General features: G+C 41.5%; 1 protein-coding gene across 3 annotated transcripts in view; it reads left to right on the plus strand.

Moving 5' to 3' along the window:
- Window positions 1-14,622, plus strand: part of LOC135502396 (dopamine D2-like receptor) — a 207,885-nt gene that overhangs the window by 160,114 nt on the left and 33,149 nt on the right. For all 3 annotated transcript variants that reach the window (XM_064795200.1, XM_064795202.1, XM_064795201.1), the window contains 2 exons: window positions 9,231-9,379; window positions 10,424-12,556. In XM_064795200.1, coding sequence (XP_064651270.1) covers window positions 11,951-12,556 — 606 coding nt within the window. In that variant the 5' untranslated portion in view covers window positions 9,231-9,379; window positions 10,424-11,950. The remainder of the gene's footprint in view (window positions 1-9,230; window positions 9,380-10,423; window positions 12,557-14,622) is intronic.

A 14,622-nucleotide genomic window follows, 5' to 3' on the forward strand; every position in this document is an offset into this window, starting at 1 on the left:
ATATACGGTCGTTTCGTGTTAATGTCTCCGAGACACTTAACTTGAAAAGTTTGTTTTGTTTACGCAATATGATAAGGAATTTTCCTTTCCAGATAACATGGTAACAGCGCATATCCCGTCTGTCATTCTCAAGACCGGCAATGCCATAATCCCGCTGAGTATTCGCGCACATCTCGGCGCCAATGCCGCATGCGTCTGGCTTGCCTCCCTGGGACTCTTCGGTTGGGTAGTCTACACGTTTCTCACCATCATCCTGTGGAAGAGCCCCACGAACGGCTACCCGGTGTACACCCTGGAAGGCATTCAGCACGTAGCTGTCTATGTCTATATATTCCTTGGGGGGATATTCGGAGCAACCCACTACATTCTACTGACCACTGGCCACTTCTTCTGGCTCAACCTGACCATGTTAGCACTCTCCGCCTTCTGCTACATGGTCTCTATATTCAAGGCCTCTCTCGACCATGAGAAGTTCCGGAACGACCTCATCCAAGTTGGTGTAACCAAGCAGTTGGGCCTTGTTAAGATGTTCGTCGTAAACGCCCTTCTTCCCGTAGCCGCCTGGATGCTGATCGAACTCTTCACGGGTGTCACGGAACTCGTCAAGTATGAATTATTTCAACAACAACAACGTCTGATGACCGCCATGTTGGTTACGATCCTCGTTGTATTTATTCTGATCTTCGCCTTGGAATTGTTCTTCAGGGATTACGGATTCTACTTCTTGCTGCACTACGTAGTCATCTTCATGTACGCAATCGGTGTCATCGTAATGACCAGAGGGGTTCCAAAATCCAGCACCCTCTACATCCTTCCGTTAGTCTTGGTTGTTGTCTCGGTACTGCAGATATTCGTCAAGCTTACCCTCATCTTTACCGAGGCTCGAAAGACGAGAGATCACGTTCCACTATAAGGTTCCATATTACCCAGTTGGCTCCTCTGAAGATAGTTTCACGTTAATCGGATCTACTGACTTTAATCGCAAGAAGATCACATGCAAACTCGAGTTCTACATTCATTTGCCCTTGCCGGTGTCGGCCTATCGACTCCCATGAAGGCTGTTTCGTTGGGGCCAATGTCATCTTGATTTGCCCTGATAACCCTTTGATAAGACAGTGGAACCATAGGAATATAGGTCGATGTTCGAGCGGGCTAATTACCTTGCTCCATTCAGTGATGCTAACTAGGATAGTTCACGAACTAACCCTATTCTTTCAAATAAGCTCATGTGAAAGTATTTTCTTGTTACTAGCGTCGCTATATCAGGTTCAGGAGCGTCTTTAAAATAATGGGTGATTAGATGATGGGTCATATAAGCCTTTTGAAATTACATGTATGGTATTTTCACGAAACACCAAAATCAGCGCCATGTAAACCTGCTCTTGTTGAAAAGTACGTTACAATACATAAATTTCAAGAGGAAAATTGTGGTTTTCTTTTTCATCCATCTTGTGAAATCATAAACTCGAGGTTATTCACGTCCTGCCTAATTTTTTTTTCAAAACGGATTTTTTTTTAGGTCGGAATATGTTCATGGCCTGTTGCTAATCGAAGAGAAGAATTAAAACCCAATGCAGTATGAACAGTTTAAATGCTGTTTTTCAGTTATTTACATTATTTACGAGATCTTTGAAGATTCCTAGTTGAGAATTTGAGAATCGTAAAATTATATGCACTGAACTGAACTACATTTGTAAGGTCATTCCGAGTACAGCCGAGTACAGAGCTATTCTTAATTAGTGTTGCGCATATCTGACCGATTCCCCGTAAGATTCAGACACTTGATTCAATCCAAATCGTGTCCATCCAAGTCAAAAATCCTGATCATGTTCTTATAAAGGATTCTTAGTCAGTTTCGTAAGATTTTTAGTTGTTGACCTAAGAACGTGTGAATGTTAGATATTAGGGAGTTTTCGCAAAGACCCCGACACGCCAACGCAAACACCTGTCCCATTGTTCAACATTGTGATCAGGGTATCGAACACTTAGATTGACGTTCCCTTTGGCGTTTTGAGGGCTTTGCGAAAACTCCCTATTCACAAAGAATCGCATCTGAATTGGGAATACTGGGGATGAATAGAAACATCCCACGCGTGACCGTCTTTTACCAGTTCGACCAAAATGTGGTGTTCTAGTGCTCCAATAATCGGTAGTTTCTCAGGCGTAGTTGCTCCTACTCGTGTTGTTCGTTTGACTGAGGAGAGTCGTGACCACTACCTCAATAATCAACAGGTGGCTATCCCCATGATCACAGTCGGTCATGGCGAGACATATTTGTTTGAGGCTTCGTGCTTTCATGACAAAATTTCCAAGAGCATTTCCATTGGCCAAGGCAGATGAAGTATGTCTGTCCAATCAAACATTTATATCCAAAATCCTTTGTATCCGTATCCTAATTCAGCAAAGATGTATGTTGAAAAATTTATCTCGATAAGGACATCTTCTGGTGTAGGAGGATCTCAGTAGTAAGACTTTTTAGCTCTCTCGTGCAGATTTGCCGTTATGCACACTATCCCATGACATCAAGATGGTGGTAGCCGCACACAGCGTGACCAGAGTCCATCAGACGTCCATCGTTTTCCACCATCAGATTTGGTCATCAGACAGAGACGAATGGAATCGATCAACATGCCTAATACGTTGCTTTCCAGGCGATTAAACGTCTCATTAGGAGCAATCATGCATATTGTTATATCTTATCGAAGAGATCATTAGCATAATTTATGCATTGCACTGCGTAAACCGCCAGCGAGATTTGTGGAATTGTCTATGTTTCTCCACAGCAAAAACAAGATTTTTGACAATGATGACAAAAGAAAACTGGTATGCGATGTGATGCACGAACATTTCTAAAAAAGGAGATGTTCGGAGTTTAATTTTGGCGGAATACGAAATTCCATGCGGTTTTTTTGATAAAAGAAATCAACTTTCGATATATAAAAATACGTGTACGCATAATCTCCTAATAAAAAATCTATATGATTGTCGGTCTAGCATCTTTTCCAAACAAACAATATTGTAGGCAACGATGAATACATGCGTCATTACCTGTCATCTGTGAAAATCACTTGTCGTAGAAGTAAGCAGACATATTTGAAGGAAAATCGCAAATGGGTATGTCAACCATTTGTATAGTTCGTCAATATGTGTCAAATGTATTGGCATGCGATGAAAAGGAAGTGACCGGAGGTACCCTCTAATTTCATGGGCGAACAGGTTTCATCATTTCGGAGAGTCCTCATTCGGCCTGAGCGACCATGCCCATCTCGCTGGGTCGTTAACTATTGGGAATTACTAGAGGAACTTAGTGTAATGAATACGATTCCGATGAGGTCACAGATGTGCTTGGTGACACCGATCTCGTGATACGTAACAAGACAGAGTTTACATACGGTCACGTTGTCACGTTTGAAGATTCATGCATGTGTCGCGGCTCACGCGTGCTAAAGATAAACGAAAGGATAAAGGAGTTTACGAGAAAACGAACGACTCCAGAATGCGTCAGAGTTGCCCAGATTGAGAACTCAAATAATTCATAAATGTAAGATTTTTATGGTTTTTAGATAGCATCACCAGCAGGAACCTGTGGACGTATTCTAAGCCGTGAAAGTTGGAATACGAATTCTGGTGCATTATTACCGATTAATCTTTTGGTGTATTTAGTTTTTATTTAAGTTAACGCTATCCCTAACTAAAAAATGGCCAGGGCCATTGTGCTCACCTCATGTGGAGGAAAGATGGATAAAGATCATGGTATTGTGCAATGAAGTGTTAGGTTTGATGTAGGTCCAAGCAATTACAATTTCCCCAAAATGGCCAATTTACAGTACATTCGACCTCTGTGACCTTGAAAAGTAGGTCAAATCAAAGAAGACCCGGGTGACACATTGAATGGTTGTTAGAATTAGATGTACCTATGATATAAAATTGGTGCCAATCCGGCAAGTAATTACTAAGAATAATGGAATTTTGAAGAATTTAGGATTTGGCCCCCTCCCTGGAGGCCAAACGGCAAATCAGATCGCACCAAACTTCAGTACCTGAGATCACCTGACCAAGGGGTACATGTGTACTTAATTTGTGATCAATAGTCATTGCAGTTAAGAAACGTGCCATAGTTACGGCCTGACGGCCAATTTACGCCATTTTACCTCTGTGACCTTGACAAGAAGGTCAAATTAAAAACCTGTGTGACATATACTGTATGGCGGTTAGATATACCCATGATATCAAATTGGTGGCAATCGGGCAAGAAGTTAAGGAAAAATCACATTTTTAAGGTTTTTGGATTTTGCCCCCTGGTGGTCAAGTGGTGAATCATATTGGACCAAACTTCGGTCCCTGAGATCACCTGACTAAGGGGTAAATGTGTACCAAATTTGGGATCAATAGTCATTGCAGTTTAGAAACGTGCCATCGTTACATCCTAACGACCAATTTACACCATTTGACCTCTGTGACCTTGAAAAGTAGGTCAAATCAAAAACCCGTATGATATGTGATGTATCCTTGCTAGGAGTACCTACCATAAAAATGTTATGAAAATCAGACCACTATTAAACGAGCAATCAAACATTTTAACTTTGGACATTAAATTTGGCCCCCGGGTGGCCAAACTAATAATTTTTCAAGATGCCCGCCTGGCACCCATATTGGCTATCACATTTGATAAAAAATTAAGGATTTAGTAGAGAGTACATAGATATACATCCAGATCAAATTTGGTTGCAATCCGATCATTAGTTTCGGAGTAATAGTACTGTGTTTATTTTTCAAGATGGCTGCCTGGCGGCCATATTTGATGTCTGAACGGCCGAAATTTTAGGGGTGGAATAGAGAATCCCCAGATACATGTCCACACTGGTTTAAAACCTTCTAGCTAAAATAGATAGGAAACATGCTACTGTTCAGTGAATCAGCAAACTTTGACCTCTGTGACCTTGAAAAGGAGGTCAAATCAAAAACCCGGAGGATATATGATGCACCTTTGCTAGAAGTACCTACCATATTTTTTTCAAAATTTCCCGACTACTATTAAGGGAGATATTGCATATTTTCACTTTTAACTTTTGGCCCCCTGGTGGCCAAACCATGAAACGAATCGGACCGAAACTTGGTCTCCAAGGTGTCATTACATAAGGGTACATGTGTACCAAGTTTCAACTCAATAGCTCAAACAGTTACGAAACGTGCCCTGCTAACGGACGACGGACGACGACGGACGACGACGACGACGACGACGACGACGACGACGACGGACGACGGACGCCACGGTATGGGATAAGCTCACCTCTGCTAAGAGGTGAGCTAAAAAGCGGCATAATATTTTACGTTGCAATCGGATTGCTACTGAAAATAGTGATAATAATAATCCAATAAACCGAGGCTGAATGTTAATTTCCTAAACGGATAATTTATTGAAAGGCTGTCTCAAAAACACTGATAACATAAACAGCACGGCAAAATCGTCTTAATTAACTTTAAATTGAATTAAATGATTTGAAAAATGTTGAAGAAAGGCGATGTTTGTCACATGCTTTAATCTGAGAAGATAATTTACACGATTTATTTTACAATGATCGATGAGATTTATGTCAAGATGCTAACTGACAATGGTTTTGATTGTTGGTGTCGTTTGATATGCTAATTGGAATAAGCTGTTTTACCGTCAAAGATAAGAGAAAAAAAACGATGCTGAACCTCGCAGGAGCTGAGAATGATTTTGTCCCGACATTTTTGAAAGGGAACATATAAAAAATGATGTAACGGTTTCATCTAGTGATCACAAAGGGATTCATTTTGCGAAGAAATGTTAATCTGGTACAGCTGCCAATACGACCTTCGTGATGTAATGGCTGGCTGATATAAGGGAGAGGGCCACGAGGCTTGGCCTGGGTGGAATTTCCAGACAACAAGCTGTCGGAGTGGCGCAGTGATAACATCGGCGCCTTTCGTGATGTAATGGCCGGCTGATATAAGGGAGAGGGCCACGAGGCTTGGCTTCGGGTGGAATTTCCAGACAACAAGCTGTCGGAGTGGCGCATTGGTAACATCAGCGCATGTCACCTCTGAAGTCCCGGGTTCCATTCCCGGTCGATTCTGGTACGCTCATGCGATGGAGAGGGCGACTCTCTTCGACAGCGAAGGTTTCCTCCGGGGTCTCTGGTTTCCTCCTGCTTACATAATAATCGCCCAATATTGTTTGTAGAACTATTATTCTCCTTGTTGACGCTCAGCGAGCGACTCATATTTTGTAACTACACAACAAAGCGAAGTGGCACTGTTCTGCTTCTTTGATTCAACCATATGTCATAAAAATCATCTATAATTTTCATTGACATTACCATCAGACTTGACGGCAGTTACACAAGAGAGATGCTTCAAATCGTTGGCATACTTGATGCCGAACTCTGTAAGCTGCCAACTACTAATACCATAACGCAGTGGGGGTATTAAATTCCTGAATGGATGCATTTATTGAAGATTCCAGCAAATATTGCTGTTATCTGAGAGATGTGCAATCAAGATGAAGATTAGCATTTAGCTTTAAGCATAGTTTTTAACTTGTTCTATCAATGTCACTGCATATTATCCTCCTTATCTTTGCCGTCTTGTAAAATCCTCTCGTCGTTGCTGAATTTGATGTTATCTCAATGTTTTGCTGATTTCATATTCTTCTTCATTTTTCATTTGAAGCATCTTTACGTCCGACCTAATATTTTCAACTTAGTTGATGTTCTCAATGCAGTTAGATGCATTTGTTGATGTTATCAGTTATTGTTTGACCTCTCGTATTGGTTTTATCTGATATGAAGTCAATGTTGGCAGACTTGTTATTCTTCTTAATTTTTCATTTTGAACACTGACACCGTTCGACCTAATATATTAAAATACATGTAGATGCCTTTATCTCGCAGTTTGTTTTGGATTTTTGGCTAGCGAAAAATATACTTGGGCAAGTTTCTTTCCGCCATGTTTATTTTACGAGCTATGTGTTAGCTCGAATAATGCTGCACGTGTTCTTTAAAAATCATAATAATGATATTTGTCATGTCTGTGCTACGTAATTGTAAAATGATGCGCTGGACTTATATCGACCACGGGAGTTTCGCCCAGGGGTACCGAATATTATCAATTACACTTTAAGTATGTTGTTTCAAAAAAAAACAAAATGGCATCAGAATATTATTACACCGCCATAACATATTTATTTTCTTAAGGACACGTACACTCGTCATATATGCCAGGTATGCGGTAATTGGTATGATGAGTTGCATGCACAGTGTACAAGTCTATCATTGTAGACATGCAACAAAAACGAATATGACACTGGCTATTTTCGATGCACTAGATATTGATATATCGTTTACACCATGACTAAAGTACATGCATGTAGTCTTTAACCTTTGTTGGTTGGTTCTGCCTATCAGATTTAAACGGCCGGAGGGGTGATGATTGACATTGTTATCAAGGTGTTGGCTGCCCGACGCAGTTAGTAGTTGCAGTCATCAAAATGCACAAAAAACGAAAGAAAATTTAAATATGGTTGATCTATCATGATCATGCTATTCCGATTCTAATCCTGACTGGAACCGGGTGAGCCCTCTGTGCGAAGATTAACATTTTGCGGACCAATGGATTGGTAACGTGCGAGCAGCGTGGAGGCGAAGAATGAAACATGACATCAGTTGGCCGTTGGCGTCAACCACGACACTATGACGACACTGACAATAACATAAGCGTCCTCTTATCGGGTGATATCCGTCAACGGCCAACCTTTGCGAGGTGCGAACAGTTTGAAGCGCCAGAAGTGTGACGTGCCAGAAATATTGCGTTTTTCTACAGTCTAAAGCATTGAAAGGAAACTGGAACAACGTTGACACTTTAAGAAGAAGACATACTTGCAGATGAAACATGAGAAGAACAATTATTTTGAAGGGGTGTTCGATATTCTCCTTTAAGAAGGGGGGGGGAACCGATTGAAAAACGTAGGAGCGAGGAAGTGTGTTCCTCTGTCTTTACTGCTGCGCCGTATATCTCGATAAGTGGATTCGTCAGTTTTGTTCTATTTGCTACTCAGTGAATACAACCCTGAAGGTTTACTTTGAAGTTGTCGGGCATAAAATATGTATACTCACCCGAAACAAGAAGCACAACATGCGCTTTTATCCTTACATGACTACTCGACCAATTTCCCAATGAGATGATAGCTAGCATTTGCTTCGGAGCAAAAATACGTAGTAAACGGTGCTACATGTAGTATCACTGACCAACTGTTATCAATTGCGAGGAGAGGAGATTGCTTCTTGACGTAATACTACTCTATATTTGGTCAAAACTAGCCAGTTTTTCTTAATTCTAACAGATTGCATTTGTTTAAGTAGGATTTTTTCCCTACATTATCAAAACCACTAACAGCTGAATGACGCACGTAACTAAGAGCAAGGTATCTACATGGTGATTATGATTTTTTTCTGGTGGAAGCTTGTGTTGCTTTTTGACGACCGCCCACTTTGGATGTGGTCAGTGAATTACATACCAGGAGGCACATTGACTCTCCATCTATAATCCATCCGATTGCGTAGGTCGAGCTAAGGAAACACCTTACATCCTCACAACCACATCCACCTGTTCTCACATGCTATTATTGGCGTTTCTGATAATAGCTTTTCTAAAAGGATGGGGGATTTTTTCACTGGTCCTTGCTCACTTGAGTAGTTCGCTTTCCAGACCTGTATTTGCTCTAGACATGCCGGAGTATCGTATTGAATATACCGGACTGCCGTAGACTTCCTCGAATTCTTTGGTCAAAAGCGGCTTTCACAAACCCCTATGCGGAATGAAGTAAAAAGAGCCAATGTTGGTCTCGTCATGACACTTGCCAGCGGTCTACTGTAGGGGTGGTCCATAGCCGATGTTTTCAGTTTGATGAAAACGTCTTGGTTTATATAATATCATACATGTAGCTCCCAATCGCTTGAGGCATCAGCTGCTATAAAAATTGTATGCGTAAGTCTTGTTTTGAGTAAACACCAAGCTGACGGGGAGCATCCCTCACAAACTTTTGATGAAAATCGAGAAGGTCGGACTGCACCCTTATCAATTCACGACTGATTGCCTTTTTTACTGTAAACTACAAAATTGCAAGAAATACTGTGTGTTTACATTCCGATACCAACAACAGCATTTTGTACTCATTTCTTATCTTGTGCAACGTTTAATCTTTGCAGGCACAACGTTTACCGAGGAAGAATGTAATCGACGTCAGGTGCCGAAATACGTGATGTCGGCAGTAGAAATAAGTGACGTTGTACGCAAACAAGAGTGACGTACATAGTATACACAAACAACGAAGGGCGTGCTAATACTACAGTTAACGGTAAGACAACTCACTCTGTTCATGGCATTACGTCGCCTGCCTCTCTGTTAGCTTTGAGGCATTCCTACGCAAACACTAAATTTGCCTATTGTGATTTGGCGGGGGTTAGAGCCGTACACCTGAGGCTTATTATACCCTTCGTTATCTTCAATAATCAATATAAAATGGTATGGGTTTTTTGTCAGGGCAAACGTAGATATTATGACAGTAAATGGTTAGCCTATTTCGGAGGAGGAATGTCAGTTGTTTGGCTGTTCGTGGTGCACCTACATGCCTACCCTTCCTCTTCGTATTAACTACTATTTTAAGGTCATGGCAGTTGTGGGAGTGTGCGCAGGCGCAGGAGGAAGAGAGTTCTTTGTTATAAAGCGATGCAATGTCCAATGATAAATTGTAAATTAACTGCGTGTGCTGGAACGGACATGAAAAGGTGCGGTGGGACATCATCGATGGTTTCCTTTCATGTTTCCTCGTAGTGTGTGCACGTCTCGTGGCCAGCAGATGGTGATTGAACTGGTCCACGGACATGCATACCTCCGGATCGAATTGGAGGGAGTTCCATTCGTGGACATGTCCATGTACATGTACAATCTTTAAGAGAGTCTTGTAAAATTCTTCTTGAGAGTTCTGACCTTTAGAAAGAATATTAATCTGGTAAGGATTGTGCTTTGTGCATATAAACAAAACGGACCGAATAATTCAAACATATCGTCTAATAAGAATTTTATTATTCGCGACTGTTGTCTGATGTCATGTGGCCTGTTTTGTAATTTCTTTGGCTAATCGAGCTAAACATGAAGAAGAACAGCGATTATTTGGGGCTGCGGTTCCTTGGCTAGGCCACATTTTGTCGTGAAGGAAGGATCAATAAAATCCAAACTTCAACGGAATCCGACGTAGTATGTGAAGACCCCCAAACGATGCGAACAAAACATTTACAAATTGACTTTGGTACTGCCTGGTGAATAGAAATCTATATTTTCTATATTTTTACTTGCTCTACCATACTCATGATTTAACTTTTCCTTTACCATTATTCTGCAGGAATACCGAAAATATGCTGGTACTGAAGTAGCCTACCTACGCTAGGAAACAGTTCGTAGGCTTTGTACACGAGACTTTGGATACAGAACTTTGGCTGCTCTGACGGGAGGATACCGCACCATCTCACCATCTCGTCATTCATGCTTGAGTTGGCCGAACAGCTCGACCGAAACGAATAAATCGGCCGATTGGGCGCTTTAGCTTCGTGGCATTAATGCTCTAATATGCTTCGGGCAGAGCATCGATCTTCCCTCTGTGATAATTATTGTATTGTTGGGGTGAGCTGGCCCGGAGAGGTTGCGAGGAGAGTGCGACAACTAAGCACTGTCAGGAATTTACCGAGTTGGAATAGTCTGAAATCGGATGGTGTACTTGTAAGATCGGAATGAAATGTTACTCATAATCAATTTCTCTGGATTGTACTCTGCATCTGATGCATTTGAAAATCGAAAAAACTAACGTGAATGGTCTCCGTTCGACTGTGGAATTAACGTTGAGAGTTGATTCGGATTGGTAGTTATAAGTCAATTATCGACAGTTCTTGCAGCTTCACTGTGACAAAATCTGTGGAATACATATTGAAAAAATTGCACTTAATGGTACTGGAATCAATTAAACTGCACTTGTTCGAATATCCAACAAAAGTGTGTCCCTAACTTCCACTCTTATATACCACTTACTAGAAATCAAAGGCGGAACAAAATCATGTGCTTCATAGGCTTCGAAACGGCAGCTTAATTAACCCAAGCCTCTCTTGATTCATGGAGTAGTAGGGAATCTGTAAAGCGGAATCAAGGATGTTGGATTTAGCTTCGAAGTCTTCGCAGATGAGCAAAGGTTCTACTCCGGATTTACACTCTGATGATTGGAGCTCCATCGATTTGTCAGTGCATTTTTTGGGCACAATCGTCAACGCGGATTAATCTTTGTTGATCCCCTTGGTCTGTATTGACAAAAGGAACAACTTGACCGGGAAATTCGCCCACCACTAATATCCTGTTGGCTTTCCAGTTTCCTTAGGTTTTTAACGAGCTGAATTGTTATGTGTTCTAGACGGGAAAAAAATTGCTCGATCAAGAGAAGGAACACCCTACTCAAATGGTCATCTCCGGTTTACCTAAAGTCCACTCAAGCTCTTTAAGACCTAATCGATTGGCTAGCCGCTCTGCAATTATTGCGGGTTATTGGATTACTGAAAACACAGCAAAGTCAGCGTTTTTATATTCATTGCAACGCTAAAGGAAATTTGTCAACACGTTCCAATCTCCGTTTCTGCTGAAAATAAAACACTGATTGGTAATCAGCCAATCGGAATTCAACAGACGGATGTTTTTGATCTCGTGTCCGGCGCCGCTCTGGCTATTTTCAACACATTTGGGTCGTTTCCCTGTGTGACACGTGGTTAGTTTTTAACCAACTAGGGTCGTTCTCATGGAAATCACAAGTTCTCCAAATCCTTTCAACAGGTAGAATTTAGCGTCGACGAAATTAATTATGCAAATCGAGTGCGCTTTCATATTATGACGTATGGCTCCGTATAGGATAGAGACTGGTGTCAATTTGGATCCGGTACCACACGATAAAAATGGCGCCAGATACGAAGTACCCGGATCAAATGATGTAGGGACGTTGGACCAGCCGCTGCTACGCATCCAAAACGCGCTTCAGCCGCAGTTACGGATCCGGCGGCCGAGAGCAGATATGGCGATGAATTTCACAAATATTACGGGTGGCCCTAGAACAAGCACTAGCCCCACCACGGCGGTGCCGGGCTACATTAACGGCCTGATGGTGGACCCGAGTCTGGCCCTAGGCCTTGACACAAATGATACAATGACCCCTGGAAATTATAGCATTTATGACAACTTGACTATTTGCGAGTGGAACGACACGTCTTGTCTGAATTCCACAAATACGACAAATACGTCACCGGAACCGGATATAGAACGCCGATACTGGGCGTTGATACTTTTTATATTTCCAGTGTTCACGATATTCGGGAATGTATTAGTCGTATTAAGTGTATATAGGGAAAGAACTTTACAAACAGTGACGAATTATTTTATAGTTTCTCTTGCAATTGCCGATATCTTCGTCGCCTCCCTTGTCATGCCGATAGCCATATATTTTGAGGTAAGTTATTTTTCCATTATAACTATATGCGTATATATAAATATATTCCATTATATTTTTCCATTATATATTTAATTATCCATTTAGTTATATAAGTATAAGAAACAGACTGGTAGTGTCAAGTCGGATAATGTAACACTTGATGAATATGGAGCCACATGTACCAAGTATCCTGATCAAATGATGATGTGTTGTTGGACTAGCCGCTGCTGTATATTTCATAGGAAATCCGTTAAACACATCGCCAACATCTTCAAACTTGGAAGCTCTGTCCTGTATAGGCGAGGATCCGGTTTACACTAATTGTATCATTTTGTGTTGATGTTTTTTTTCCTTTCAGATACTTTAATTGAGTCCCGGAATGCACGTTTATCCCGGAAATTTGCCTACACATCCCTAATCCGATTTTTCACATTTTTTCACATGTTTCAGGTTGTTTCCTTCCATTACTAAACGCTCCCAAACACGCCAACACAAGCTCTTATTTTCTACGAGAATAATGCTCTTTGCCATTTGTACATAATCAGTCGGCTCATGTGCATTCATAGAAATATGCATGGTGCGCGATACAGAAGGAGGGATTTTTTAAGTATAAGTATTTTACGGTGGTTTTAAGGAGAACCTCATGTTGTCTGCATCCGAACGTCATACATGTGACTTTATGGAAGTTTACACTCCGTTAAGAAATATAGCAAAAGAGTGACACTTTTGGTCAACTTTCAATCAATATCGAAGTATAGTCAACGTACTTCTTAGTTAAGATCTTAATTAAAAATCATACAGGAATTTTGGAAAAAAACTATACACGATCATGCACACGAAATCATTTAAGAAGCGTATTTTTCTTATTTTCGGCCTTGGGAAAGACAGTAACTGACAAGAATGTGGTGAATATTGCATTAAGAGGACTACCATTTCCAGGATGTGCAGAAAATGATATAAGTGTCTCGAAAACTCTCCAATCCTAAAGATTTTCAACTGTAAGGAACTTGCATTGAATACGTTATTCAGAGCATCGCAGGCGACTCCCAATGCCGGATGTCCAAAAATAGGTCAGAGTCAAAGGAAACATCCCGATTAATCATAAAGAGTGTATGTCTAATAACTGTTATTGCTTGTATGGCTATCACCGCAACCGGCTTCGCACGAATGATAGTGTACTGGTGCACCAGAACTGACGGTAAATACCGCATCGTTGGCCGGATGTCCCGGCGGAAATAGGCCGTAGCCTTAGGAAAACGTCGTAAATACTTATTGTTGTCATTCTCGCTATTGTGGCTTCAGTGATCTTGGACTGTGCTTGTAAATAAGACCAGCCGCCGCGGGATTGCGTTAAATCACCGTAACCCCTGGAAACCCCGAAAGCGACGGGGTGTCGGCTGGAGAACACGCGCGTGTTGTTAGCCTCATTCTATCGAAAGAGAGAGCAGAATCAATGAGCCAATTTGCTATTAATTTTTTATGCCACTAACAATTTGTAGAAATCTGCAACCACAATGGGCATTGTCAAGCACGCGTCAATCAATGCTGGTATTGTCCATTGGCTATCTTAATTGGTCTGCCTCGCATTTGAAGGGATGCAGCGTCTCGGACGGGCTGGGGATTTATAGGTTCATGACGTGTGGTTCCAGTTCCCCCAGAATGGTCGATTTGCTAGTCAGTCGAGCTTAAAGAAGCAACTAGGAGACACGCTGATTTCGATTAGGAATTGTAATCACGTTCAACAGTACCCACAGGTGATCAGTAGTTGTGGGGGGGGGGGGGCAATATATCTCTGACCTGTCGACTAACCAATCTCAACAGTAAACCTCGTCGCGAATACGTATTGCAATGCAAATTGGTCAATCGCTATACAACAACACACATTCTAAAGAGTGACTTACTTCGCACTACTTCATCGGGAGTCACACGATTTACTATTTGTCAGTAGCCCCTCCATCAACCCAAATCTAACTATAGGCGGAGACACGATTTGGTGCGCTCCACTACGTTTTGGAGCCGTATACAAGTTTAGTAACCTGCTCGTTTCTACAACTTCGTGTAATGGCACAGATGATATTGGGAGA

Source organism: Lineus longissimus, chromosome 18 (genome assembly GCF_910592395.1).
Source record: "Lineus longissimus chromosome 18, tnLinLong1.2, whole genome shotgun sequence".
Classification (NCBI taxonomy): Eukaryota; Metazoa; Nemertea; class Pilidiophora; order Heteronemertea; family Lineidae; genus Lineus; species Lineus longissimus.